We start from the raw sequence: 27,500 nt of genomic DNA on the forward strand, positions 1-27,500 counted from the left end.
CAAACTGAGTGGACTTTTGCACTCTTTGAAGGGTTCTTTTCACTGGGCCCCAGTGGAAGATAATTTATGAAACACTTGCGCTGAAGTTGACTTTGATCTTTGTCATTTCACTGGCCCTCCTTTGATATATGCACACAGACATATTGAAATTTTGATCTCTTTTCACAGATTATCTTCCTGACTTTCATACAGATTTCAAGGAGTATAAAATTCAAATACTATATATATATATAGTGTTAGCGAATAGTGTCCCGCAGCTCGGGACGTTTTGTTCTTTTTAAGATGAGTTTTGACTTATTTTTTATTGTTGGGTGAACACATATTAAGCCTTCATATCTGTGACCCTAAGACATTTACAAATGAAAGACGGGTTAAGCTTGTCCTGGCGAGTGGGAAAGCCGGCATGAGTGCAACTACCCTTACAAAACTAGCCGATTAAATTGCATTACATGTATTTATTTCACAGACGCTTTTATCTAAAGCTACTTACAAGTGAGGCGGAGTACACCGCAATAACACAAGCGAAAGTCATTCTTGCCGTCATATACCCAGACTTGCGTATCGGCAGGTGTCCTCAATTTCTAGTCCATACTACTATGAGTAATATGGTAATACAGGCATATGCATGGCATTCACTGCCATGCCGTCTGTGGCGCGTATTTTTGCTGTACTACGGGTGATCCAAAGGGTTTTAGTGAGGAAACTTTTTTACTAGCGTACTTTGACAATGATGCGCGAAGGTGTCACAATGGTATGCGTCGCGGTATCATTTAGCCTTATTTTAATTCTCATAGCGGGACCATCTAATTGTAATGCTGCATCTAAAAACAAAACCGTTACTGTCAACAGGAAGGTGAATGTTAGTCAATCCACAAAAATGTATAAGACTGTCAATGCCAACCGAACAGTTGCTGATCGTCGTACCGGCAACAACAAAAGTAACCTTCCATCTACATCGGCAGCGAGTAAATTCACAACTGCAAAGCCAGCGTTGCCAACTACGAAAGCACCGAGAACTACCACAACTGTGAGTTTCCAAACGGAAGATTTGAATGAAATGATTGATAAGAACGTGGAAAGAAGAGTCTGGGACAAACGACTTGAAAATGAACCGCAAGAATTAGGTGAGGTGTCAACGATCAGTTTATTTTTTATAGGGACTCATTCATCTGCATTTTATATTAATATATGAAGTGCACTTCATTATTATTGTTGTTTAAGGCACTGTGATGTACAGTAGGAAGTACTCGATGATGACGACGATGTAAGCATTATCAGATGGCCATGTGCTTTACGCATCCTGTCAAAATGCGCACCTCCATGAGTCCTGCAAATTGCAAATTATCAATTTTATGGATAATTAACGTTCTAAAATAAAGCAGCTTGCTTCGCCACGTGAACACAGTTGGGGGGGACTACATGGTCAACAGGAGCTGTGCATCGAAACCTGCATTCTCTTGCGCTGAAATTTAACACAGAGCTGTACTTGAGTCCGATAGTAAGGGCAGTGTTGGAACCGTTTGTCAGTTTCTTCCGCACTTTGCAGCCAAAGCCGACACGTTTAAATAAATAGCACTGCTTCCAACAATTCGCTCTACATTTCTTGGAGCGCATAAACCTATCACTGAAATTTGCTGTCAATAATCAGAATAAAATTCGTTGGATTACCTGCATACCAATGAACGCTTTATTATCATGATTATTACTCTGTAATTTCCCTCAAAATACCACATCTTAAGGCATCGCGATTGGAATGCGTTTCCAGAGACATTTTCGCTATGTTTTGTCTCTTTTCTGCTCACCGTGGAGCACAGACATATTGTACTCAAACCAAAAAGTGCGGTTACGTAATTCTGAATGGATGAAAAAGGTTAACTGGGTCGCCTCACACTTCGAGGGCACAAAGCCAGTTGGCATACCTCCCGCCGCGGTCCTATTGGTCACTCCGTTCTGAAATGAAAACAAGTGCGAGGAACAGCTGTGGGCCATACTGTGGAATGTTGGTCATTCACCAAGTCTTAATAATACATCTCTCTAAACGGTCTGCCCTGCTCTGAAAACTTCGTATTCAGTATGACAATATGTGTATTTACCTGTCTGCTAAGATAAATATATCCCATTTATGTTCTGAAATAAATATGCAAAATCTGGGAATCAGCACCAAAACAGAGGCGCTGTGTGACATTTGGAATGAAATATAGCTTTGCAGTGTCCAGGAGAACCAATCATGAGTGTAAACATTAAAATGTCTTCAACCGGATTTATTAACGTGGTTGCAGGGTGAAAAGATCGTTTCACCTCCTAGTAACCACACACACAAAAAAAACACGACTCAGTGCTTCGCTGTGTTGTATGCTACATCCACTAACCTGTACCTTGGGACTAACTGAGGATCAGAATAAGGTCAGCATTTTGGCGCTTCCAGTCATAACTTTAATAAAACTGAGCGCGCTTGTAATTCTTTCGCTAATACCACTTCATTTCCGTAGAAATGTTCATGGCGCATGTGGCTACTCCGGGGAGCAAAACCAAAAGCAAGTTTGGTTTGATCCGATCCACGCGACACAGTCAGAAAAATATTATATTCTTCAAGTAGGCCCTTAGCCAAGGTATCCAGTAGTCCATATTGTTCTAAATTGCTAGCTTTGCTTTGTTGCACCCAAAGGTCCCTGGTTTTAATTCCAAAGTTAATTCAGTTAGCCAAACAGCAATTTAAATTAATAAACCAAAATGCCTTATTTAGGATGGTAGGTTTACTGATACAGTATGGTAATGTCCAGAGTTCTTGAAAGCCGACTGCGTTCACCTTGAGTCCTCCGGTCTTTTTAAAAAATAGAGCCAGCCTTATAAGCCTGCTTATAACTTCTTATAAAATTAATGTTTTGGGTGAGGGGAAATGTCCTACTTGGCCACTCCTGTAGTGGTAAGACAGTAAGTCAGAAAAAATAAATTGATTCTCTGCGTATACCCCTGGGAGCAGTAGCCACTGTAAATACAGGCATTAGCGCTAATCTGTCTGTAATGCCCACAGCCTATCTAGCAGGCCTGGAGACAAACTGCATGAACAGTTGAACAGGTTGTTCATTCTGGAGTGAGAGTTCCTCCCATAATGCTTTTCAGTCTTTGGCACGAGACACTGTAACAGCTCCCGCAAACGTCTAGGTGTGACTTTGCTTTGACAGACTAGTTTTCCATAAATAAATCCAGTTTCACACTGATTTTTTAGTAGAGTTGCACTAAAAATGTGGATATTGATGTCACCGTGTTCTTTTCAAAATGTGTTATTGTCTTGATTCCTGTTTTTTGTGTCTATATGTATTATTGTCTGTGCGCTCTAGTGAACAATAAGGAAATTGCACCGGCGTGTAAGGCAGAACTTCTGCCCATTAAGCTGTGCATCTCTAGCTCTTCATGGTTCACTTTTGCCTATAAGACAGTTTGTAGTCAAGTCAATCTGGAGGTCCTCCAGGAGTGTTAGGATTAATGAAGCTGAAAAGATTTGGATGAATAGCCCCTCCAAAGAAGCCCAAGATCATTAAAAAAAGAGTCAAAAGAAAAAAAAACAGTGAAACCAGTTGCTTCAGTGAAGCTGGTGACACTTGCGATGGAGCTCAGTGTTTAATTATACAGCATGAGAACTTAATGGGAAGTGAGTGCCAGCAGACATCAAATTAGGTTTATCATACTGTATGTACTGTAGATTGTACTGAATACATCCAATGCACATAATATAGACGTGTAACATTCTCTAGAAGTGTACATGTCTGTTGCACTCTCTGTTCTCTGACTTTTTGTTCTGTCTATCTGTTTCAATGTCTACCCATGTTGAGTTATTCTGCCAAAGACCATCATAAAATGAACTGAGGGATTGTTAGTATTATTCGTTTGATAACACACTTAGCTATATAGGGATATTTTATACAGGTGGATACTTACTTGCAGTGGCAACACTTCACCTGGGAATCAAACCTGCAAACTTATGGCTACAAGCCAGTTTCCTTAACCTCCACACATTTGAATAGCTTAACTGTACCTGTGGTGTAGGGGTTCAAGCCTTACATGTTAGGACCATAAGGGGTTTGGGGGCTTAAATACCAGGAGGTACACTATTGTAACTTTATAAGTCCTTTTTCCCCAGGGAAATCCAAGCTGGGTAATTTACCTCTTGATTGTGTAAGGTATGCAGGGGTGTCTGTGTTGCACAGTCTAAAACACTTGTGATCTCATCACTGTTTTGCACATGTTTGAATATGCCTAGTAAAGACAGACTGCCACTGAACTTCCCACACAGGAGCCTTGTGTGTTGACAAGTCTTCAGTGGCAAATGGGTGCAGCAGTCATTTCCTCTTTCAAGTCATTCTCATTTGGAGTGTCAGGTTGCATCCATACTCTTGGACTCTCGGAGTGAGGGGGCGCTTGTCCTTTCTGTGCCCAACCCCCAGCCCCTTTCGCTGGTGGAGCATGCTTGGGAACTATGGACAGGATGGGGGGGGGGGGGGGGGGGGGGGGCAGTATGTGGAGGGGGGCACAGGAGTTCCAATGCAAGTGATAGAGGAGAGTTTCCATCATGTATACCAGAGCCTACATCAGCAGAGGCGGCGTGTTCTGAAACATTTAGACAATCCATGAAGACTCTGTAACCCACAGACAGCCAGTCCTGTTCAGTTTGAACTTGATTCGTGTAGCATCATTTTTGCTACCTCATCAGACTCTGCTATTGTAACAAGTGATACTGTAACTTATCATTAATATGATAATTTAATAATAATGTCAATGTTAATAATATTTATTTATTATTAACATTATTTATTAGTAGTAGTATTTATTAGTTATAATCACATAATTACATGTGTAGTCTAAATAAGGGTATAATATGCAACATCTTGACAGATTGTAGTTCTGACTTAGAGATAGGGTTGTGTTTGTGTGTGCATGCCAAGTTCATTTAGTCCTATGAGTTACTGAGCAGTGTGAAATGATCCTTCACCAGCCTACAGTGTTGACTCAAAGGTCAACAACTTTATGGCTGGTAATATGTTTAGTGAAGGGGTCCCATCACTTAGATGCACAGATTGACTACAGGCAGAATGGCAAAGATTACAGCATGAATGGATAGGAAAGTTGAATGGAAAGATGACTGGCAATATTACTCTTTTTCATTACATACACAGTATGCCATTGGTGATTTTTTGGTCTGTTTAAGACTGAAAATTGTGTGGAAAACATAATCACCCCATACAGAAAAATGATTGGTTCACCAGTTGTGAAACTGAACTTGTAGGCTTCTCGGCTGGTTTTACCAGTTGGTGTGGCTTCAAGTATTTCCCCTTCCCTTTTGAATTTGGATGCTTTTGATACTGCAAGAGAAATTCTTTGTCTTCAGGACTGGGTTCTTGTCTATTGTCCAATCATGTTCCACCGCAAGAATGCCCCCCATGTCGTTTTAACATGAGCCATGCCTTATCCAGAGTTTCACAGCTTCCTGTTTGGACATTTTGGACAAATAAATTCTCCAGCGGTTTATGAGGGGCTCAGCGGAGATCTCCTCTTACACTGACATTGCTGTAAGGTACAGCAGGATACCGGAGATACTGTTCAGACCAAAGCCTCAGGCTGAGCTGGCCAATATTTAAATGTGAACTGCACGTTCATGCATACATACATACTGTATACACATATGTATGTATGTATACATATGTGTATTTACAGTTTCACTGAGTTCACAGGATAAAGGCACAAAAAATATATTTGACATCCTACAGGCCCTCTCATAATCTCTCAGTAATATTAGTTTGCTATGTGGTGTGTAGGTTTATTCTCAATATGATTGTTACTTTGATACAAGAAGATATGGCTGTGTGTATGCTGATGTCAACCCCCCCCCCCCCCCCCCAGCTGGGTCAGTGTGTCAAATCGTTCTTTTGAAGAATTCAGGACAGTGAACCGATTATCTTTGGCACAACACAACCCATCTTGCGTGGGTCCAAGAGCTTCAGTTTGATTTTACTTTTCTTCGCGTCCTATTTAAGATTCCATTCGTTTAATGAAACTCGGAGCTGAATCAGAACATTGCAGAAATCGAGTCTCCACGCATTCTCAGAAGCCCACAAGATAAATACCATGAGGAGTTTTTTGTTTTGTTTTTTTTTTCTTCTTCTTCTGCGTCTTTGCATTAAGGGACGCAAACCCCTGAAGGCTTCGTATTCCTAGCGCAGCCTGGCAGGGGAGAAGTCGCCGCTTTTCCTCTCCGTTGTTTTTTTCGCTTACGGGTGCAGAATTTGAAGCGCGAGTGGTTATCGGAAAACGGCGAGGGAGAAGTGGTGATGCGAACCATATGTGTTCCCTCTCAGTACCTGCCGGGCCGCGTACAGGAAAAAAAAAAAAACAACAAAACAAAACGTAACATAGCAGCGTTTGCAAAAGCACGGTTATGAAAGAGGACTAGCTTCAGAGATAGCGGTAACCACATGTGACTCATTGATTTAGTGCTGGTCTGGATTTCCTCTTCTGAAAGTTCGCTCAGCGTTCACAAGGCCAGCGTCTCCACTACATCCCCGTTATGAGATCACTGTACTTTGCGCAAGCTGTGTTTTGTTATGTTTACCGTTTATATCCTGCCCTAATGTCCGTTGTAAATTTGGCTTTGAAATATCGATTAGGCAAAGAGGTTGAGGGCGGACTGTCCCACAGATATAATGAAATGGAATGTCTGCCATCTTCAAGAATGTGTTCTAAATGGCAACCATGTACTGTTAATCAGAAAGAGATGGCATGAGAGCATCTGCCATGAAGGGATGTTAGTGGAAGTTCAATTTCTCTTCAGTTTATGGGATTCAAAGCTTATGTAATTAGACTTTGTATTAACCAGTATCGTCTGAGTAATATACAGAGGCAGTATGCATAATTGAGAGCTTTAAGCTTTACTTCTTACAATAACTTCTTACAACAACTTACAAGTTCTTACTTGTGAAATCTGCCATGCATTATCCTGTCCTCTAAAAAGGTAGCTGAAGTCAAGTAGCTATACCTAATATATGTATCATATAACATGCATTAGAGAAGCTACAAAAACAATTTATTTTAAATCATGAATCTATAATGTTTTTATTGTTATTAATAATAATATCCAAGGCCACAGTAAATAAACCTTTTTATTTTATATACACAGCTTGCAGGTCTCTAACAGTGTGGCAATGCCCTATGCAGTCTGTCAAAGGCTAAAAACGATATAAAGGTGTTAAAAGTAATCTGTGGATCAAACAATTGAACAATTTCCCCTGTGGTTTGGTTTATGAAATACCAATACCTTAGAACTTGGAACTTAAAGCTCCAATAAGAAATATAGTAGATGAAAAGTGATACTTATGGAGTGAAGTTGGAAAGTAATAATTATGGGGTGAACAATTGATAGTCTTTCAGAGACCGGTTGTTGGCTTTCTGTGAGGCCACCAAAGCTCTGGAGGGGTGGGGGGTCTCTAACAATGTGGTCCTGTTGTCCCTGCAGCTGTGGAGGTAGAGGAGCACTTCAAGGTCAGGGAGGGGTCAGTCTATCTTTCTTGCTCCCTCTCCCTGTCTTCTTTTTTCTTCCTTTTTTTCTTCCTCACTTCCTGTCTTCCTCTCTCCCCTCTTTCTTTGTCTGGTTCTCTCTTCTCTGTCTGACTTTTTTCTGGCATAACTATACATTCCAGTTGTCAAAGTAATGTAGAGATTATATCATAATAGCAATAATGATTCATTTTCATAAGTGGGTATAACAATAATAAGTTTGCAGATAATGACAATAATAATAACAATGGCAATTATTATGATTATCTTTCTTCTAGCTGTCCTCCAGCAGCCTCCAAATACAACCCCTTACAAAAATGATAAACCCACATGCTTTATGAGTGCATCCAAAAAATACATCTTAAATGGACTAAATCCCATGAACTTTTGTAGTAAATTGGCCAATTGCAATTTCTGCAAATTGGTTAAATCTTAGAGAATCATTCAGTCACTTGAATAAAATATTTTATAATAATTTGGCTACAAAGTATTTGGTCCCACTTTAAACTGTCTTGATTCAAATTATCCAACAATAAATTGGCTAAATCCTATCAGAATTCTGTAGTGGACTGGCCCACTGTACCACATTGTATAGTACATTTAAACATAATCAACTGTAGGATTAGCTAAATCCAATATATTAATTTGTAATTATAATATATATAGTATTTCAGTGGTAATTTCACTAAATCCTGTAGTATCTCATTGTGGACAGGCAAAATACTGGAGTATCCTGTCTTAAATTGTAAATCAGCTAAATGATGTTGAATCCTTCAATTTGTTGGTTAAAACATTCTAGAGTGAACCGGCCAAAACCTTAAGGATTCTTCCCTAAACTGGGGACTTGTCATAGGATTCTTTGCTGTAGGTTATGTGCCTGTCTTTGTGAATGGGGTGGTAAAGGACAGAGGCCACATGTTTAAGTCATTGCAAACAGGGGGGCATGGATCAACCAGAGACTTAATTATAGGAATACGTGACTTTTAAACGAATGCTAAAAATTCTTCTCTTGCCGGTTTCCTGTCTTAGACCAACAAGGAATTTTATCTGAACCTCTGAATTTAGAATTCAGAAGTTCTGAATTCACTGCTTTTAGTAGTGATATAAGTCACTCTAAATATATCTGTAATACACACACTCTCTGTCCCTCTCCAAGACTAGTGTGTGACAGGCTTTCTCTTGTGTGTAACAGTCTGTGTGTGACAGCCTAAATATTGATGGCAGGAGTGTCACCGTCACTGTCTCTCTCGCCCACTCAGCATGTCCTCCTCTGGGTCTGGAGTCCCTGAGGGTTAAGGACGCTGACCTGCGGGCCTCCTCATACCAGCGGCGGGGCCTGGGCCCCCACAGGGGACGCCTCAACATCCAGGTGAGCCCCGGGAGTGCCTGCTCCTCTCTCCCTATCCCCAGGAACCAATAACATTGTCCACCTATGTGACCTCAACCAGGAGTCCATTGAAAAAAATAACAATAATGCAAATGATACCCCTCTGCCCTAGTGCAATATTACGTACATATCTGCTGGTCTCATCTTTAGTGGTGTAATCCTAAATCTGTATGTATGCCAAGGCAGTGTATACCCTGGGGCAGGGAATACCAGGAGGCAATAATACTGTATATACTAAGGCAGTATATATTATCAGGCAATAAGCTAATGTAGCAGAGCTGAAATGAATAGCTCATGTGAGTACTGCGTAAAGCCTGTCAGGTAGCAGGTAGCAGGTAGCCGAGCAGTTGCGGCTACATTACTCCCCAAGACCTGGCTAACTAGTGTTGTTGCCGACAGGCTAGGGGCATTTGCCTTTAGCTCAACTGGAAACAACGCTGGTCGTAAGGGGTTGGCAGCGAGCAGTGAGAACCTCGGTTCGAAACTCGCTCGCTCACTGACCCCCGTTGATATCTATACACAACGCAGTGTAGAGCCCACCGGTTATACTAAGGTAGTATTTGGGCAGTATATTCCCAAAGGGAACACCTTAAAGGAACAAATACCCTAATAAGGTGGAAGATATTCAAAGAAATTATGAAACTGAGTAAACTGCCAAAAATGCCTTCATTGTCAAAAAAAACTAGTTCCGTGTGAGCAGGGCTTTAGGGCAGTGTACGTCCCACGCCAGTGAACCTCCTGGACAGCATGCCCTCTGCTGTGTAAGGTGACGGTATCCTTCCGCCGCAGTCTGGCATTGAGGACGGCGACATCTATGACGGGGCGTGGTGCGCCCGCTACAAGGACCGGGACCAGTGGCTGGCGGTGGATGCCCACCGGCCCACCCTCTTCACCGGCGTCATCCTGCAGGGCCGTAACTCCATCTGGAGGTGGGCAACACCACACCACACACAACACACACCGTCACACTCAGCTTAGGTCTCTTTTCAATCCATGTAGCAACACCAGCACTGGTAAATATGTGTAGCATGACAGCTAGGGAAATGGGGTATAAACCAGTTGGTTACAAGTTTGCATCCCTGATTGGTTTGTGGTGTTATACCCTTATTCTACATACATCCTAACCCTGAATTGTGTCAGTAAATATCTAGTATGAATGGCTAATATGTAAAATGGAAGCTATTTCAGGTGGAGCAGAGTGTCCAGTGAGCAAAACAACATAATGCACATTCGAATGTCTTCAATACTACAGTTGAAAAAGGATAGCTAAGGATGAGATAAGAGATATAAAAAATAAGGATGGAATTTTGGTTTATGATAACAAAGCTATTGCTGATACCCTAAACAGTTACTTTGTGGAGAGTTTGACTAGTGAAGTGTTTTCACATATGCCTTCAGGTGCATTCAGTTCTCAGAGTCTTATGGAGGAAATGATTTAAATGATGCAGAAGTAGTAGATAAACTTCAAAAACTTAAAACAAATAAGGCAGCAGGCCCCGATGGAATATATCCAAGAGTTCTCGGAACTAGCGGAAGTGGTTTACAAGCTTCTGACAGTTATTTTTAAACAATCTCTTAAAACTGGAGAAATACCAGATGATTGGAAACATGGAGACCTATTTAGCGAACAGGAGACCGGACTGATCCAGGCAATTATAGGCCTGTCAGCTTAACTTGTATCACATGTAAATTACTGGAATCCATCATTAGGGACAATTTGGAATTATACCTTGAACAAAATGGTATCTTAAATGATAGCCAGCATGGTTTTTGCAGGTTTTTGGAGGTCATGCTTAACAAACCTCCTGGACTTTTTTGAGGAAGCTACAGGGTGTTTAGACTCAAGCCAAGCTTATGATATTATCTATTTGGACTTTCAAAAGGCATTTGACAAAGTGCCACATGAGAGGCTCATAGTGAAAATGAAATCTGCAGGAATTACAGGAGCTATCACTGAGTGGGTTTGAAGTTGGGAGGAATTGTATCAGAGCACGGTCCTGTACGAAGTGGAGTCCCGCAGGGATCGGTGTTGGGGCCTTTGCTATTCCTTATATACATAAATGATCTTGAAGCATAGGTTAGTAGTAAAGTAGTAAAATTTGCAGATGGTACAAAACTAGGGGGTCTAGCCAACAGTATAGAATCAACTAAGGTAATACAGAAAGACCTAAACAGCATCCGAAAGTGGGCAGATAGCTGGCAGATGACATTCAATTTAGCTAAATGTAAAGTCTTGCATGTGGGAAATAAGAACCTTAGACAAGACTACTTCGTGGGGGCAAAAACTAGAATAAGCTCAATTTGAAAAAGACTTGGGAGTAATAGTTGATCCAAGCTTAACAGGATCTAGGCAGTGTGCTGTAGCAGTAAAAAGGCCAACAGGATGTTGGGATATATAGCCAAAGTATTGGTTATAAATCTAAAGAGGTTATATTGAAATTATACAATGCCTTAGTCAGACCTCACTTGAAATACTGTGTGCAGTTCTGGGCACTGCACTATAAGAAAGGTTTTGAAGTTCTTGAAAAAGTTCAAAGAAGGGCAACTAAATTAGTTCCTGGCATGAAATATAAAAGCTACAAGGAAAGACTCAAGTCACTTAACCTATTTAGACTTAGCGAGAGGAGACGTAGGGGTTATTTAATAGAGGTTTTTAAACTTATAAAAGTACTCAATAAGGTTAACTACAATACATTTTTTTAGGGTGAGTTCAGCCTGTAGAACAAGGGGACATAAATGGAAACTAGTTAAGAGTAAGTTCCACACTGATATAAGGAAGTATTATTTTACACAAAGAGTTATCAATACATGGAATAGGTTGCCAGGTCATGTAGCTGAGGCAGTAGTTTTCGTCATAATATGTTCTTATGTTCTTATGTTCCAGTATATCTATACCATTGTGGGAAATGACAGTCATTTGCCCAAAAATACACTAGGTGTCCTGTAAGCCCTTCATGCACGATAATACAACTAAATTATATTGTTTCTTAATTATACAAATATAGTTCCAACAGTTTATATATCTTAAACCTTTATAACCATTTATGACTGTGTTCATACACTTTTTTAACACCTGTGACCACAGATTGCGTTATCTCTGTTTTTGGGAGTAATACTAAACTGACATTGAGTGAACGTTATTCCTATGTTTTCCCACAGTTGGGATTGGGTAGAAACCTACAAGGTGCAGCTCAGTAATGACTCCTTGGTGTGGAAGCCCAGCATGAATGGGACCGTTGAGACGGTGAGTTCGGGAAGGGTGGGGCAGGGCGGGGCAAGCGAGTTTAACAGGATTACCCTTCACCCTACACAAAATACTGCACTCCTCACTAATGGAGGTCCAAGTGTTCTTCAGTTGGAGGGCCCATTTGGATGTTCTAACGCAGGTTTATGTTCAAATACTGACTTTTTCTGGAATCCCACTCAAAACACAAGATAAACTTATACATGTGGTAGTCTTGTGTTTTGAGTGGGATTCTGGAAAAAGTCAGTATTTGAACATAAACCTATAGGAACTTGGATTTACTTGGCGCACACCAAGTGAACGACTTTTATGAGGCAAATTTACAACATGAAACACTTTTGCTGGGATTCATTTGTCCACAGAAACCCAAGGGGACCATCCCTGGTTACTCACTTCGTGTTCTGTAAATGTGGTTTTTAACCCAGCTACCAGACTGCCATAAAATAATGGGACCTTTGATCAGATATGGTGACATAATGTGAAGTTCACAGTGCATTTCAAGATACACTATATGGACAAAGGTATTTGGCCACACCTGATTTTCAGGGCTTGGGCTAGGCCCCTTATCTCCAGTGAAGGGCAATCTTAATGCTTCAGCATACCAACATTTTGGACAATGCTATGCTTCCAACTTTGTGTCAAAAGTTTGGGGAAGGCCCTTTTCTATTGCAACATGACTGTGCCCCAGTGCACAAAGCAAGGACTATAAAGACATGGTTTGATGAGTTCGGTCTGGAAGAACTTGACTGGCCCGCACAGAGCCCTGACCTCAACCCCATCGAGAACCTTTGGGATGAACTTGAACAGAGATTGCGAGCCAGGCCTTCTCATCCCACATCAGTGCCTGACCTTATAAATGCTCTACAAAATGAATGGGCACAAATTCCCACAGAAACACTCCAAAATCTTGTGGAAAGCCTTCCAAGAAGAGTGAAGCATAGAAGAGAGAAGCGTATAGTTGCCCTATACGCTGTAGTTGTACAAATCTGATAGTACTGTGTCCTCAAACAGACCTTGCTCTCAGCTGAGAACTGTCTCATTGTGGAACTGTACACATCCTGTCCCCATACTGTCGCTATACTTTCTGTATGCACTTTTGTACGTCGCTTTGGATAAAAGCGTCTGCTAAATAAATAAATGTAAATGTAAGAGTGGAAGCTGTTATAGCTGCAAAAGGGGGACCAACTCCATATTAAATTATATGCATTTGAATACAATGTCATTACAATGTAATGGTCAGGCGTCCGAATACTTTTGTCCATATAGTGTATGTCTACTGGATGGAAGGAACAGACCACTAATACTATATCTGTCAATATTGGTGATTTGACCTGCTCACATGACTGCACTTGACTGACCTATCACAGGGTTTGACATCATCTGTGGGTTCTCCCTGTCTCTCGCATTACATATGGTTATTGCTAATGAATCCCAGTGTATGACAACATTGGGTGCACAGTGCTCCACCCACTCGGACTGGCACAGCCAGCGCTGTTATGGCGCCGGGCTTCTTTGCCAGCAGTGGGCAGGTTCGGCTCCCTGCGCAGTGCCACATGCCATGTGCCAGCCCGCAGGATGGTCTCTGTTCCAGCTGGCAGCAGGCTCAATGCTCCTACATGCTGGCATGATGCCGGGAGTGGGGCAGTGGTGAGGGAGCTGGACTCTCAACCAGAGGGTTGTGGGTTCAGTTCCCCTGGTTGAGCATGGGCTCAGTTGTTGTTGCACCCTGGACCAGGTCGGTCACTGTGAATGTCCTGCGTAAATGATCAAGCTGTATGCCATGTACAGATACACTGTAAAAATCTGTCGCCTTGGAGCAAATAAATAATCCAGTAAAAAATCAGCACTTAAATGGGAACAATCCATGGCATATCAATAGCTGCAGTCAAATGTATGACAATATTTTACACAGTAAACATCATAGAATAATGCTAATACACATTTTTTGTGTTGTAAAAGGACATATTCCAGTGCCCTTGACTGGCCATGAACTCCACATTAAGGATATGGTGATTAGGCAAAACAAGCAACTGAAACTTCAGGGTGTGGCCAGTTAGAGTCTGTCCCGGATGAGCTTTGGTCCATTGGGAGAGTGATGATGGTTCCTCCCCCCCCGCAGGTGTTTGAGGGGAACCAGGACGCAGAGACGCCGGTGCTAGCCCTCCTGCCCGAGCCAATGGTGGCCCGCTACCTCCGCATCAACCCCCAAACCTGGTTCGAGAATGGGACAGTGTGTTTGAGGGCAGAGGTGCTGGGTTGCGCCCTGCCAGGTACCTCCTGCTGCAACATGTCTGCAACCTCACGAGCCTGCTTCATACACCACACCGTACCCCTGGAACAAATATCACCACAACATTATTGTTATATTAATATACTGCATGTCATGGTGCTCTCATTAGCAAAATGCAACATTATTACAATGTCAATCCCCACCCAGCTGAACTAACACTGCTACATACAGTAAGCACTGTGTTACCACAGCATTGGCAAGCCACTGTAACATGTACTCTCAGTCAAACATCAGCTAAATGTCGTTATTGCAACGCCCATCCTGGTTGTACTGGTAATGAAGAGTAAGTGCATTGTTATAATCTCTGAGTATTGTTTCTTTAATATTACAGCACTGGTGCACTACAAACGTGCCCTGTGACTGCAAGGTGAAATAATTATGCAACATTGTTACAATATTCTTGTACTGCCACTGCAACAGTGCACTCTCATGTCAGTGCATGTTGAAGAAAGGATGCTAACCTGTAGAACAGGGAGGCTCAAATATGATGTGGGTATGCCTTGACTTAATTAGTCCAATTATTTAATTAGCCATCTGAACCTACACACATCTTAGAGTTTCTAGAGTACAGGTCACACTTATAACCTTAATTAAGATGATTAAGTAATTAAGTGATGTATCATTTACAAAAATGCAAAAAACAGAACCAAGGAGTGATTGGGCAAATTAAGCAATTAAATAATTTAGTAATTAAAAACAGTAGTTGGAGTTAAAAAAAAAAAAAAAAAAACTTCACACCAACCCTCCAGGAGCTGAATTGGATAGTCATGTGACCCTTCAATCAGCATGATGATAATTCACCCAATCACATACCTCAGCTGCCAGATCAGTGGGACACCACACTCAGGTGTTTGTCAAGAATTGCACCTCGCTGGGTGAGAATGCATTTGGTTTCTGAGCCATGAAACAGGAGCAACTCACACCCATACAATGGGGTCTTTTAGGAGAGATGGATGGGCCATGCGACCCCTCCCTTTTCAGAGAAGCCAACACAAACACCATAGGAGGTTTGCAGGTGCTGCGTGAGATAGGAATTTAAGCAGAATTAATAAGATAAGACTACACTGGTATACATACAACTTAATGTAAAATGTTGCAAACTATCTAATAGGTCAGGAGCTGGCAACCCTGGTCCTGGAGAGCTGGAGATCTTTACCTTTTTTGTTCCATCACAGGCTCGTAATTATGTAATTGGATCCATAATTATACTTAATTGGTGCAGGTAATTCAGTCTGAATGGTCACCTGCCTGTAGCACAATTTAGCATAATTTAGTATAACCGCTGGTCCAATTGTGTAATTAAGAGATAGTGTACAGAAAAAAAAAACTCCTGCCACTGCTGTAGGTTCTAAATGTCAGAGGATCATTGGATGGCCCCACACATGGTATGAGACTCCCCTGCTTGGCTGACTCTTTGCATTGGGAGGGAAGCCATATTGATGCAGCCCACCCCTCCTCCAGATCCTAACAACATCCACACCTGGCGGGCAGAGGAGGGCTCAAGGGACAAGCTGGACTTCAGACATCACAACTACAAAGAGATGAGGAAGGTAATGGCGCCTTTTATTTGTGCCTCTCTGTTCTGTTGTCATAATTCCGATATTACGTGGTCTCCCCCCTTCAGTAGTGGGAAGAATTGTGCTTTGAGTACAGGCTGAGCCCTACAGCCCAAGCATTGTGAAAACAGCATTTCCTGTGAGTAAGTTTAGCAGTGGAGTGTCTGCAGCATGTATCAGTACCTCCCACATGTGTATAGGAGGTGAACCAACGGAGTAGTGGACTGTATTTACATGGTTATTGTTTAACTAGTAGTAATTCCAAACGTTGGTGAAATAAAAAACTTCACATCATACATCAAGTATCTTTAGTGGGATTAGATAATGTTAGCAGCTGATTGACAGATGTTTTTGTCCAAGATTTTGAGCATTGTGAGCAATGTGTTCTTTTAGTGGGTATTCTTATGAACACATTCATTATACTATTGACACACACACACACACACACACACACACATATACACACACATGCACACTGTCATTATTGACAATCAGCGCTTTCAGGCTGGCTTGTGGTTTCTCAGGGATTGCCAGAGGCTTCCAAAAAGCTAATATTAGTCCAGGTTTCTCTTTTCCCCAGAGCATAAAGCCTCCAACAGCCTAGCCCCCAGTCTGTGGTGATCCTGAATGTTGTCGTGCCGCAGCAGTTGCCTAGCACCTGCCCTGCTGAGGGAGACCCTTGTAAACCCCACAGACAGTTGATGGGAGAAGTGAGGCTTCATGAACCTCATAATGGATGGAACTGTGGTGTCAGGTGCCAACTTGTAAAAATGAATCCAAAGACTTTGCTCTCTGTGGCACCTTACTATGATTGGTTCACGTCAGTGAGCGACATGACACTCCACCCATGTTGGGGTTCCGGAAGCCTCTTTCTTGTGACGGTAGTCGCTTGCACTACACCCAGGTTCACATAGCCCTCCCCCATCCCCACTCCAGCTCATGAAGGCGGTGAACGAGGAGTGCCCGGACATTACACGCATCTACAGCATCGGGAAGAGCTACATTGGCCTCAAGCTGTACGTCATGGAGATCTCAGATAACCCCGGGAAGCACGAACTGGGTGAGGGACGCGTGTGTGTGTGTGTGTGTGTGTGTGTGTGTGTGTGTGTGTGTGTGTGTGAGCGTGCATGCTTGCATGGAGAATAGGGGTTGTGATGGGAATCACAGCGATGGGAAAACAAGGTTTCTCGGACCCAGTAATATGTGGAGCCATGATTTACTCTCCACCACGAACTTGTCTGAACAAATTAAAAGACTTTGCTCCCCACAGTGAAGCACTATGATTGGCTGTCAATGAGTCACTGAAAACACTTGATAGCTTCATCCATTTTTGGGGTTTGTGAGCTTCTCCTCATCATTAGTGAATTCCAGCCCAGACTGATTTTTAGCCAAATACCATGTACTTTGTTATGAGTCCTATTATTAATGCCAGAAGTTTCAATCCACAGGAGACCCAATATCAAGATAAATAGCAAAGCTCTGCTACAGACACGCTCAGATAGAAGAGGCTGATAAAAAACTTGGGCTGGCTAAGATCATGATGGGCTTAATTAGTCAGAGAGACAGGGACTAAAGCCTAGTACACCCCTTACAATTTTAGCCTCAATTTAGCTGCCATAATTGCTCATCTGAGTTTGTTATAAGTTCACTGTTCATTTTTTGAAACTCACTGAGGTCGTACCCTGGGACAACACATCTGATTGTGTAATGTGTCAGAAACTACAAGCAACAATAGCTGCTATTTGAAAAGTCTGATGTACCGAGAGTGGATGTCTAGCAGTCTTTCACCAGCAGTGAGAGACTGCCAACAGCCAATGAAAAATAACTATTCAATAACGTAATGTGCCAACACAAGCTGCTTTTGTGAGATATATTAGTCTTTCTTTTAGACTAAAAATAAATCAATAAAATTTTATGTAAATAGCAGAAATAGATTTAACAGCACATTAATATGTGTACACTGTGCACAATGTTCATCTGTAACATCTATCATGCTACCTATCCAGGCCCCTCTCAGGAACTACTCTGTCAAGGCCAACCATTGGCCGTGCTCCCCGATTGCCCTCAGATGAAGTGTTTTCATTGGTCCCCGAGGCCCGGCTTGGCTGTGGTGCCCTGGCAACTGCTAAAGTGCGTCTGTTAGAGCTCATAGCAGGGCCTGCAACTGGAAGTGACGTTTAAGAAAGAGCTTCCCTGACCCAGCCCCAGGAAGAACAGAACCAATCAGAACGATGAGTTAGCAGAATTATAAGGTCATGAAATTCTGCACCATGTGATAATCTGAAGAACAGCCTGACTGATAAAGGATGACCTTGTTGACTTTCTTGTGCAAAATGGCCGAAGCAGTGAAGTGCATGTAAGAAATGCAGTCTGTTTTTTAAGGAGGAGGAGTCAATCTTTTCTCGTTTCTCAAAACAATGGCTGCAGTCAGAACACACAATGTATTCAAAGCTGGAATACTCTTAAAATTGTTCCAGTTCTGATGAAGTTACAAGTAGAGCACAATATTCCCTTTGAGAATGATTTCTGCAGGTAATTAGTATGATTTCACCCATTGTTCTACCATCCATAGGTAGAGAATGCCTGAAGTATTAGGAATTATGAGGAGCTTATCTGATATTTATTAAATGACACTTGAAATATAAATGCTTGGTATGACCAACCAACCACTAGTTTACTCATAGAACAGGCCCAGGTGTCATCAGCATCATCATCTCTTTTTGCCTTACATTTCCTTTGGAGGTTCCTTTGAATTTCCCCCAGGCTTCGATCACAGTGTAACTTCTCATCTCTGTGTTTTTGTTGTGGTTTCACTTTGGCTTATGGATGCACTGTAAACTGTCTTTAAACTTCCCAAATAAAAAACCCACAGGAAGCAGACAGAGAGCAATAAAAGAGGATGATGTAGAAATAGGGTTATTTACAAGGCTGGGAAGCGGTTGTCCAGGAGCATCCACCTCTGCGGTCTCATGGTTCATGAGAACCAGACTCACCACAGAGGACTGGGGTGCAAGTGTGTGTGAATATGCATGCATTTAGGTGTCTGTGCATGTGTACACATTCATGTTTTATGTGTGTGAATATGCATGCATTTAGGTGTCTGCACATGTGTTCACATTCATGTTTTATGTGTGTGAATATGCATGCATTTCGGTGTCTGTGAACACGTTCACATTTATGTTTTATGTGTGTGAATATGCATGCATTTGGCTGTCTATGCATACATTTGCATGCATATGTGTGCATTTGTCTGCAAGCACAGAGGTGTTTGAGCAGTATATGCGTACCACTGGGGTCAAAAGAAATGAAGCCAGAGATCACGTTCTCTGAAAGGAGGAGGTTTCAAATATTTGAAAAATTTCAGGTGCACAAAGTGGAGCTAGTGGTGCTGGGCTAACGTTTCAGTCCCAGTGCTACACATCCCTGCAGTCATGAATGCAGCAGCATTCAGCCCCTAACTAATCCCAGATTGACTCGAGATGAAAGCCTGAATGGGTCCTGTGTCCCACGGCATGGAGCACAAAGGGGGGCAGTGGAGGGAGTTGTCGAAAAACAACTCCAGGACTGTGGCAGCGGGGGCCTCGGACCTACGGCGGACTCTTCCCTCTTAGAACAGACTGGTCTTGTCTGCTGCTTGGCACTCAGGATCTAAGCTGATCCCCAGCCAATCAGATGTGAACATTTCAGACGCTGCGACGACAGTTGCTGTTAAATTGTGAATTTTCTCTTCATGTTAGATGGGGCACTCATTTGGGAATGTCAGGAGCCATAAGCTGAAAGTGGCTCACAAATCGTCAGGCTTGGGCAAGCAACCTAAAATGAAAAATTGCGTGTTCTTTATCCAGAAGTAGCTGGCAATTTTTCACAGCAGGACCCTTTCACCTGACAATCCTGTTTAAATGTAGTTACCTGTCCATAAACTTCAGTGTGAGGCCTATACTGCTAGGCCTGCTAAAACTCTGAGCCAACAGTGTGGAGTACTGCTAACGATCAGGGCTTGGAACCCAAAGGTTGCTGGTTTGATTCCCAGGTGGGCCACTACTGTTGTACTCTTGGACATGCTTAACCCACTTTCTCTGTCAATACCCTGCTATATAGATGGATACCATATAAAAATTGTAAGCTATGTACGTCACTCTGGATTAGAGCTGAGTAAATGCAATGCAATGTAACACACATAACTCTTCACTTAAGGCCATGGAGGTGAGTGGACTCTTCTTGATGTATGTACCCCACAGCAGACACACCTCCATGGACATCTGACCATTTCATCACTCTACTCCATGGATGTGGTTGAGGATAAAACGGTGACACATTTATGGGTAGTAAAGCCTTGTAGTGTCTGCTTGTTTCCTTCTGGTCTGGAATATGTGAATGTATATGAACCACTGCACCATGTGTGAGCAGGAGCACACTGTCCCCTAAAAATAAGCACTATAAGTTCCAAATTAATGTTAAAATATGATTATGTCAATTATTGAAACGTATTACAATGTTTAAAATTCAGTCACATCAAATAGAAGGGTCTTTGTAGAAACCACAATATTGTAAAATATATCTAATTTAGCAGGTCATAATTAATTAACTACAGAGTATTTTGTTTCTGCATAATTATTTGAGTATATTACTGTTGTGTTAACTCCAGAATATTTTGTTGCTGTGGTAACATTAGAGTATGTGGCTGGTGTATTAACTGCATTAAGTGTTTTGGGTAGAGCACAGAGGAAATCTGAGATGGACAGGGGGGCTGTGTTCTGTCACATTGTTGAAGAGAGGCAGGGGCTGCTAGAGCAGAGGTGCCATTTTTCAGGCCTCCCTGTAAATGTGTCCAACCAGGAGGCCCTGCCTGAGAAAGGCACGGACCCTCCCCCAAAAACGACCCCCCCTACATCCATGGCTACCCTAACTAACATGTAAGCAGGGTCCCCCATGAAGAAGCAAGTTTCCATGCTGAGACCAAAAATACTAAGGAGGAGACAGAAATGCTGAAGATGGGTTGCTTTGTTTATTCATCTCAAATTGTAGATCTGTGATGTTGCAGTGAAGGTATAAAGGGTTAAATGAACTGAAGTATGATATCATACAACAAGAGGAACATTATGTGGTAATTTATGGACATGTAAGTCCTGTATCAGCTTAGTTCCAGCTAATTTACATCTACCAAGCACACAGAATGTTGCATAACTTCTTTTGCAGAACAGTGTCTTACCTTCTATTTTACCATTTTGATAAAACAAACCATTCATTGAGATGCATAATTCTTCCTTGAACCTTAGGTCCTACATTATGTTAATTATTTGATTAATAAACAAGGTTATCCAAGGAAAGTTACAGAGGAGCTAACTTTCAACATGTTAACAATTTATGCCGCTGGATATTTCACACTGAGGTACTTTGTTCAGGGTACAACAGCAGTGGCTCTCCCAGGCTTAAAACTCACAACCTTCCAGTTGTAAGTCTACACTCCAGACCACATTGCCACACCACCATGCCCCAAGACAACCCCTCAGGGCTGAAAGCCTGAGCATTGTGGGCCTTCTCCAAAGCATTGTTGCACCCCCTGCAGGTGAGCCGGAGTTCCGCTACGTGGCGGGGATGCATGGGAACGAGGTCCTGGGCCGCGAGCTGCTGCTCAACCTGATGCAGTACCTGTGCCGTGAGTACAGGAGGGGCGACCAGCGGATCGTCCGCCTGGTGAAGGAGACTCGCATACACCTGCTGCCCTCCATGAACCCTGACGGCTACGAGATGGCCTACAAGAAGGTGCGAGTGGGTCCAGATGGGAATAACAGGGTTGGCTGATCAGGACGGGATGGGTTCTTCAAAAATTCATGGGTCGGGGTTATCATGGAAACTCTATGGAAGGGATGCCTTTATCATACATTTGTCTTAACGGTAGGTCCTGATAATCACTTTTCACTTTCTTAAAACGCTCCATAGGTATTTCATTTACATTAACATCATACTGGTATTATTTGTATTAGTATTAGGAGCTTTGGATTGTTTTTACAAGGGAGTACATGGTAAATAGATTTGGCAGATTCAACTGATTTTTCTGCTTTTGTCTTTTTTCAGATAGGAACTAGGTTACCTTTAAGAGGAGAAAAGTCCAATGGCACTGTCACCTCTAAGCAGGTCTTACCAGCCTCATGTAAACACATAGAACTAGAACCCCCCCCCCCCTTTTAGAACTCAATTTGCCCATTCCATGGTAATGCTTGATTTGTGCCACTTCATTAGCCCTTATTAATCAGAGCTTACTCTAGCCCATCCTTTAAACCCCCAGGGCTCGGAGCTGGCCGGCTGGGCGTTCGGTCGCTACAGCTATGAGGGGATTGACATGAACCACAATTTCGCTGACCTGAACTCAGTCATGTGGGACGCCATTGAGAGAGAGACGGACAAGTCCAAGCTGATCAACCACTACTTCCCCATCCCAGAGTACTACACCTCAGAGGAGGCCTTTGTAAGTGCCCCCTGAAGAATGCCACCTACGTCCAGTGCCTATCCTGTTGCCTCAGGCTTATTTTAAAGAAAAGTAATACTCCACTGTATTTTTATAATATAGTAATTATAATTATATTTATGTAGCACCTTTCTATCCCTACAGGAATGTTACAGTGTTTTATGCAGGTTCAAAATGTTTTTGGCTTGTCTCAGCCACCACCAATATGTATACCCAATGGATCAGGGTAGCCATCTTAAGTCCAGGAAGCTCTCCACACATCTTATATGCGATTTTTAATCTAGATTTGCTAACACTGCTTGACCAAAAAACATAAGTTAAACTTATTCAGGTGGACTCAGGTGCCTCAGGTGGTGCCTTGAAAGATTGACACTAGGTTGAGGCTGTGAATACCAAGCAGTCGTCAAACACTAAGGGCCACTGGATGCAACAGCATTTGTGCTTGGTACAAACAAATAGTCTTTCCCTTAGGTTAACCTACAAATACCTATCAACTGCTTTTAAAGAACCTAATTTCATGTTCCAGCAGACATGTGTACTTACATGCTTGCATGGTAAACTGGTCACCATGGTTATCGAGTGTTAGAGCCATAGCGATATAGTGTATGGAGTAGATTACAGGAGTGCTACACACAGGTGGTAACAATGTATTTTCATAGTTGTAGCATCACTGTATTTCTGTCAGCTCAAATCCACTCATAAGGTTGACTGGACCAATTCTAGCTGAGAACACCAAACTGAATGTTGACCCTTTTAAGAGCAGCTGTTAGCTTATCCGGTGAAAGGACATGGCTTTGTATGTAAACACCTAAGGGGCATTGGACTGTGGCCGGGGAGAGTTATGTGGATTCCTGTGAAGATGGGACAGGAATGTTAGCAGAATGGAGAAAACAGCACACCCTCCCTCCAATGGGACAGCTGCTCTCAGAGGGGCCGAGTTTCTGAAGAATGTGCTCTGAAGAATGTGTGCTCCTCCCTTCTTCAGCTTCCAGATGCGCTGTCCTTATTTACTGAGTGAAATTCCAGACTGTCAGAGGGAAATGACTGGAGATGTGGCATTTCACCTACTCTGAGAGGGATCCCATGCACATTATGGACTTAGATGACACTGAGCCAGCTGCCTAAACCTGGAGAAATCCACCCAGGGCCTAAGGTTCAAGGAAGAATTATACATCTCAGTGTAGGATATTTTGGGGGGAAAGTGACCTTTCAGGGCAAAAAAACATGGTAAAAAAGTGTTTCTTGTCAATCGATGGAATCTAATTAATTCAATTTGAATGACCAGATATTAACATCACAAATCACATCCAGCATTGCTGTGACTTTGATAAACATTTCACTTCCTGGTGAACTAAAATTCTTTATACCATATAAACCACATACTCCATGTCATAAATGTCCTATCTATCATGCTGGTTCTACACTAGGAGGGCTGCAGTCCTGCTATTTTTCCAGCCTTAGCAGGGTACGACTGGAACAGGTCAACAGAAGAGGTGCAGCCAGTATAACATGTCTGTTCAGTCCTGGTGAAACCACTAGCACTCAAAACTGGAGGGAGGATGACTGAAGCAAGAGCATCAGCAACCGTCCATTACCATATTGAGGTGGTCTGAATAAATGTATGTCTGAGGCGGTACACTACCTAAATCCTTCTGTGGCATAGCCTACCCAGTATGAGATTTTTAAGATGAACATAAACGTTCCCCATTGTCAACAACATGCTGGCCCTTCTTCTCAGGTTGCCTCGGAAACCCGCGCAGTCATACACTGGATGCAGAGCATCCCTTTTGTGCTGAGCGCCAACTTGCACGGTGGGGAGCTGGTGGTCACCTACCCCTTCGACATGACGCGCGACTGGGCCCCACGTGAGCACACGCCCACCCCAGACGACAGCTTCTTCCGTTGGCTGGCTACGGTCTACGCCACCACCAACCACGTCATGTCCAACCCCGACCGCAGGCCCTGCCACCAAGACGACTTCCTGCGCCACAACAACATCATCAATGGCGCCAACTGGCACACCGTCCCTGGCAGTGCGTATCAGTCCCCATCATACTTTTTTTTAGCTATGTGTGCATCTCTTAGCCTACAAAGACTTAGTGAGGACCTCATGTTTCTGTGATCTGTTGCCACCTCAGTCACTTTTCTCAGTGTGTTTTGACTGAGTCTTTGGAAACCTACAGGATTCTGCTCCAGTGTCACTGGGATATCAGCCAACGAGTACAAGTCATAACATGAAGTGTCTTTCAGATTCCTTTTTTGTCTTAGTATGTCACCAAACTGGCTATTAGGTGTGCTTGTTAAGCAGCCAGCATAAATATCTGAAACACCCATATACTGTATTTCAGATCATAGTTCCAGGCCATTGTTGTTTTGAACTTTAAAACTGGATAGCTTGTTCCTAAACCATTTGGCAGATATACCCAATCAAGTTTAGCCAATCAAGTTCATCCACCAATCAAGTTATCTTCCATTTAATTGGCAGGCATGAATGATTTCAGCTACCTGCACACTAACTGCTTTGAGATAACAGTGGAGCTGTCCTGTGACAAATTCCCCCACGCCAGTGAGCTGCCCATCGAGTGGGAGAACAACAAGGAGTCACTGCTGGTGTACATGGAGCAGGTCAGCACCTTCCCATTCTGGTTGTGCTCAGATCCTGGGCCTCGTCACCACTGTTTTACCATCACCTGTCAGTTCTCTGGTGGCTGTCTACTCAGAGATTGCTTGATTAGATCTCTGTGATCCACCAGGCTAATACCTGAGGCTAAGGCTAGGCTGGAATGTTGTAGATATCATATACAACCAAGGTAATGGGTAGGGCTGGGCGGTATATCGACTTTTTAAGGTATATCGATATATTCTCAAATGCGTTATAGGATGAGACAATACCATTTATATCAATATACATTGATGTTGTGTTATATAACCTGTTTCTTCCGTAAAGCCATGCCAGTGTTTGCATCTCCTCTCTCACACTCTCCGCACAACCCCGCCCCAACTCTCCCTCTGCGTCTGCGCGCAAACCCGGTGTTCTGTCAATTTGTCCTACCTTATTGCAATGTCCTACCACAGCGCAGATTGATAATCATATCTATCGATCTTTACTACCCTATCGGGAAATAGTACCACAAGTAGGTTGGTAATTCTTTTTTACCTTATCAGAAAATGGTTCTAAGCTAATTACATTATTGTTTTCATTTTTTCATCCAATAGCAATTTCGAAAATGCTGTCAAGTAAATTTTAATAATAGGCATAGCCTACTTACACTTTATCCATCACATAAACTGTATGTATTTTGACAGTCTAGTTTACATGCTGACATTTTGTAGTCTAGTTTGTCCATCAACACACTCTAATCAATACCAACGTGAAACTTTAAGTAGCATATTTTGATATTCTAAACCTTATCAGAAAAGAGTACCAGGATACAACTACAGAATGTTCTGATAGTCTGAATTACCTTATCAGACAGTGCTACCAACATAAACCTACAGGTAACGTATTTCGATAGTCTGAAATACCTTATCAGAAAATGCTACCAACATAAACCTACAGGTAGCGTATTTTGATAGTCTGAAATACTTTATCAGAAAGTGCTACCAACATAAACCTATTTTTATTTAACATTGGCTATTTATTTTATATATTTTTCATTTACATATGGATATATTGTGCAGCTGTATATTTTCAAACAGGGTAGACCTGTTGTTATTTTTGTTCTGTTTTCATTTTTATTGTTATTCGCACAGCTGTGTATTTTGTTAAGCAGGAGAGGGAAAACCTCTAATTGTACTCTATTCTAATCAGTCTGTTATTGTTGTTGAAAATAACTGAAGGAGCATTCTCAGAAATAGGCCTATTTTATTTAATATAGGCTATTTATTTTATATAATTTTTCATTTACATGTTTTGCAGCTGTATATTTTCAAACAGGGAAGGAAACCCTGTCTTTGCATTTTATTTTGATCACAGTCTGTTTTAATAAAAGTGCTTGTGACATCTCACATGTGGCTTTGACTTATAACCGAACATCTAGCCCGCTTCATAGAAAATACCGAGATATATATCGTGTGTCGCCATTCAGCCTGAAAATACCAAGATATGATTTTTGGTCCATATCACCCAGCCCTAGTAATGGGCTGACTGTATTTGTTTATTGAAAGGGTCTGAAAATTAAATGGGGTGTAATATTAATGATGGTGCTGAAGCTCATTATGGGAAGGTTGTCTTCATTTAGAGTCAAAGCGCTGCTCTGTGTGTAATGGAGCAGACAAATATCTGTTACGTTCCATAATTCTTTTCCATTCACTCTATCTGTGCTGCAGGTTCACAGGGGAATCAAGGGTGTGGTCAGAGACAAAGACACTGAAGCTGGCATAGCCAACGCCACCATCAAGGTAGATGACATCGACCACCACATCAGATCAGGTTGGCCCTCTCACCGCTTAGCCCTATAACACATGCTGACCAGCAGGAGGAGACGTTCTGGTTCCGTCATACACATCTCCCCCGTACGTTCCCCTGCAGCTTCAGGCGGAGACTACTGGCGGTTGCTGAACCCGGGCGACCATGAGGTGACGGTGACCGCCGAGGGCTACTACCCTGTCACACGCATGTGCCGCGTGGAGTACCAGCACTACCCCACCATCTGCGACTTCCGCCTCACCAAGACGGCCAAGCAGAGGCTGCGCGAGATCCTGGCCAAGGGAGGCAAGATCCCCAAGGACCTGCAGCTGCGCCTGCGCCAGCTCCGACAGCGCAAGCTGCGCTCCAGCACCACGGCCGTCATCCGCCGATGGGCCCGGGAGTACAGGGCGAGGGCTGGCCAGCGCTAGGCCGCACACAGACTCCTCTGAGAGCCGGTCAGAGCCCTCGTCCTGGATGCTGTGAGTCTGCCCGTTTCCTGCGTCTCTTGCCACCAGCTGTGCTGGTCGGTGATTCTCCGCGGGGCATTTCTTGACACTGTTTGCATCTGAGTCACGTGTCTTGGCGTGCAGCGGCAGTTTGA

The 27,500-nt window shown here is 42.7% G+C and overlaps 1 protein-coding gene across 1 annotated transcript; it reads left to right on the forward strand.

The window, feature by feature from the left end:
- The first annotated feature begins 741 nt into the window (after positions 1-741).
- On the forward strand, positions 742-27,327 carry LOC118793033 (probable carboxypeptidase X1). Its single transcript, XM_036550980.1, has 13 exons — positions 742-1,124; positions 8,805-8,914; positions 9,722-9,861; positions 12,092-12,176; positions 14,296-14,446; positions 15,928-16,016; positions 16,959-17,082; positions 21,589-21,785; positions 22,309-22,488; positions 24,227-24,521; positions 24,974-25,113; positions 26,818-26,920; positions 27,020-27,327. The coding sequence occupies exons 1-13, from the start codon at positions 749-751 to the stop codon at positions 27,325-27,327; spliced, it is 2,298 nt and encodes a 765-aa protein (XP_036406873.1). The 5' UTR covers positions 742-748.
- The last annotated feature ends 173 nt before the right edge of the window (positions 27,328-27,500 follow it).

This window comes from Megalops cyprinoides, chromosome 18 (assembly GCF_013368585.1).
Source record: "Megalops cyprinoides isolate fMegCyp1 chromosome 18, fMegCyp1.pri, whole genome shotgun sequence".
NCBI lineage: Eukaryota > Metazoa > Chordata > Actinopteri > Elopiformes > Megalopidae > Megalops > Megalops cyprinoides.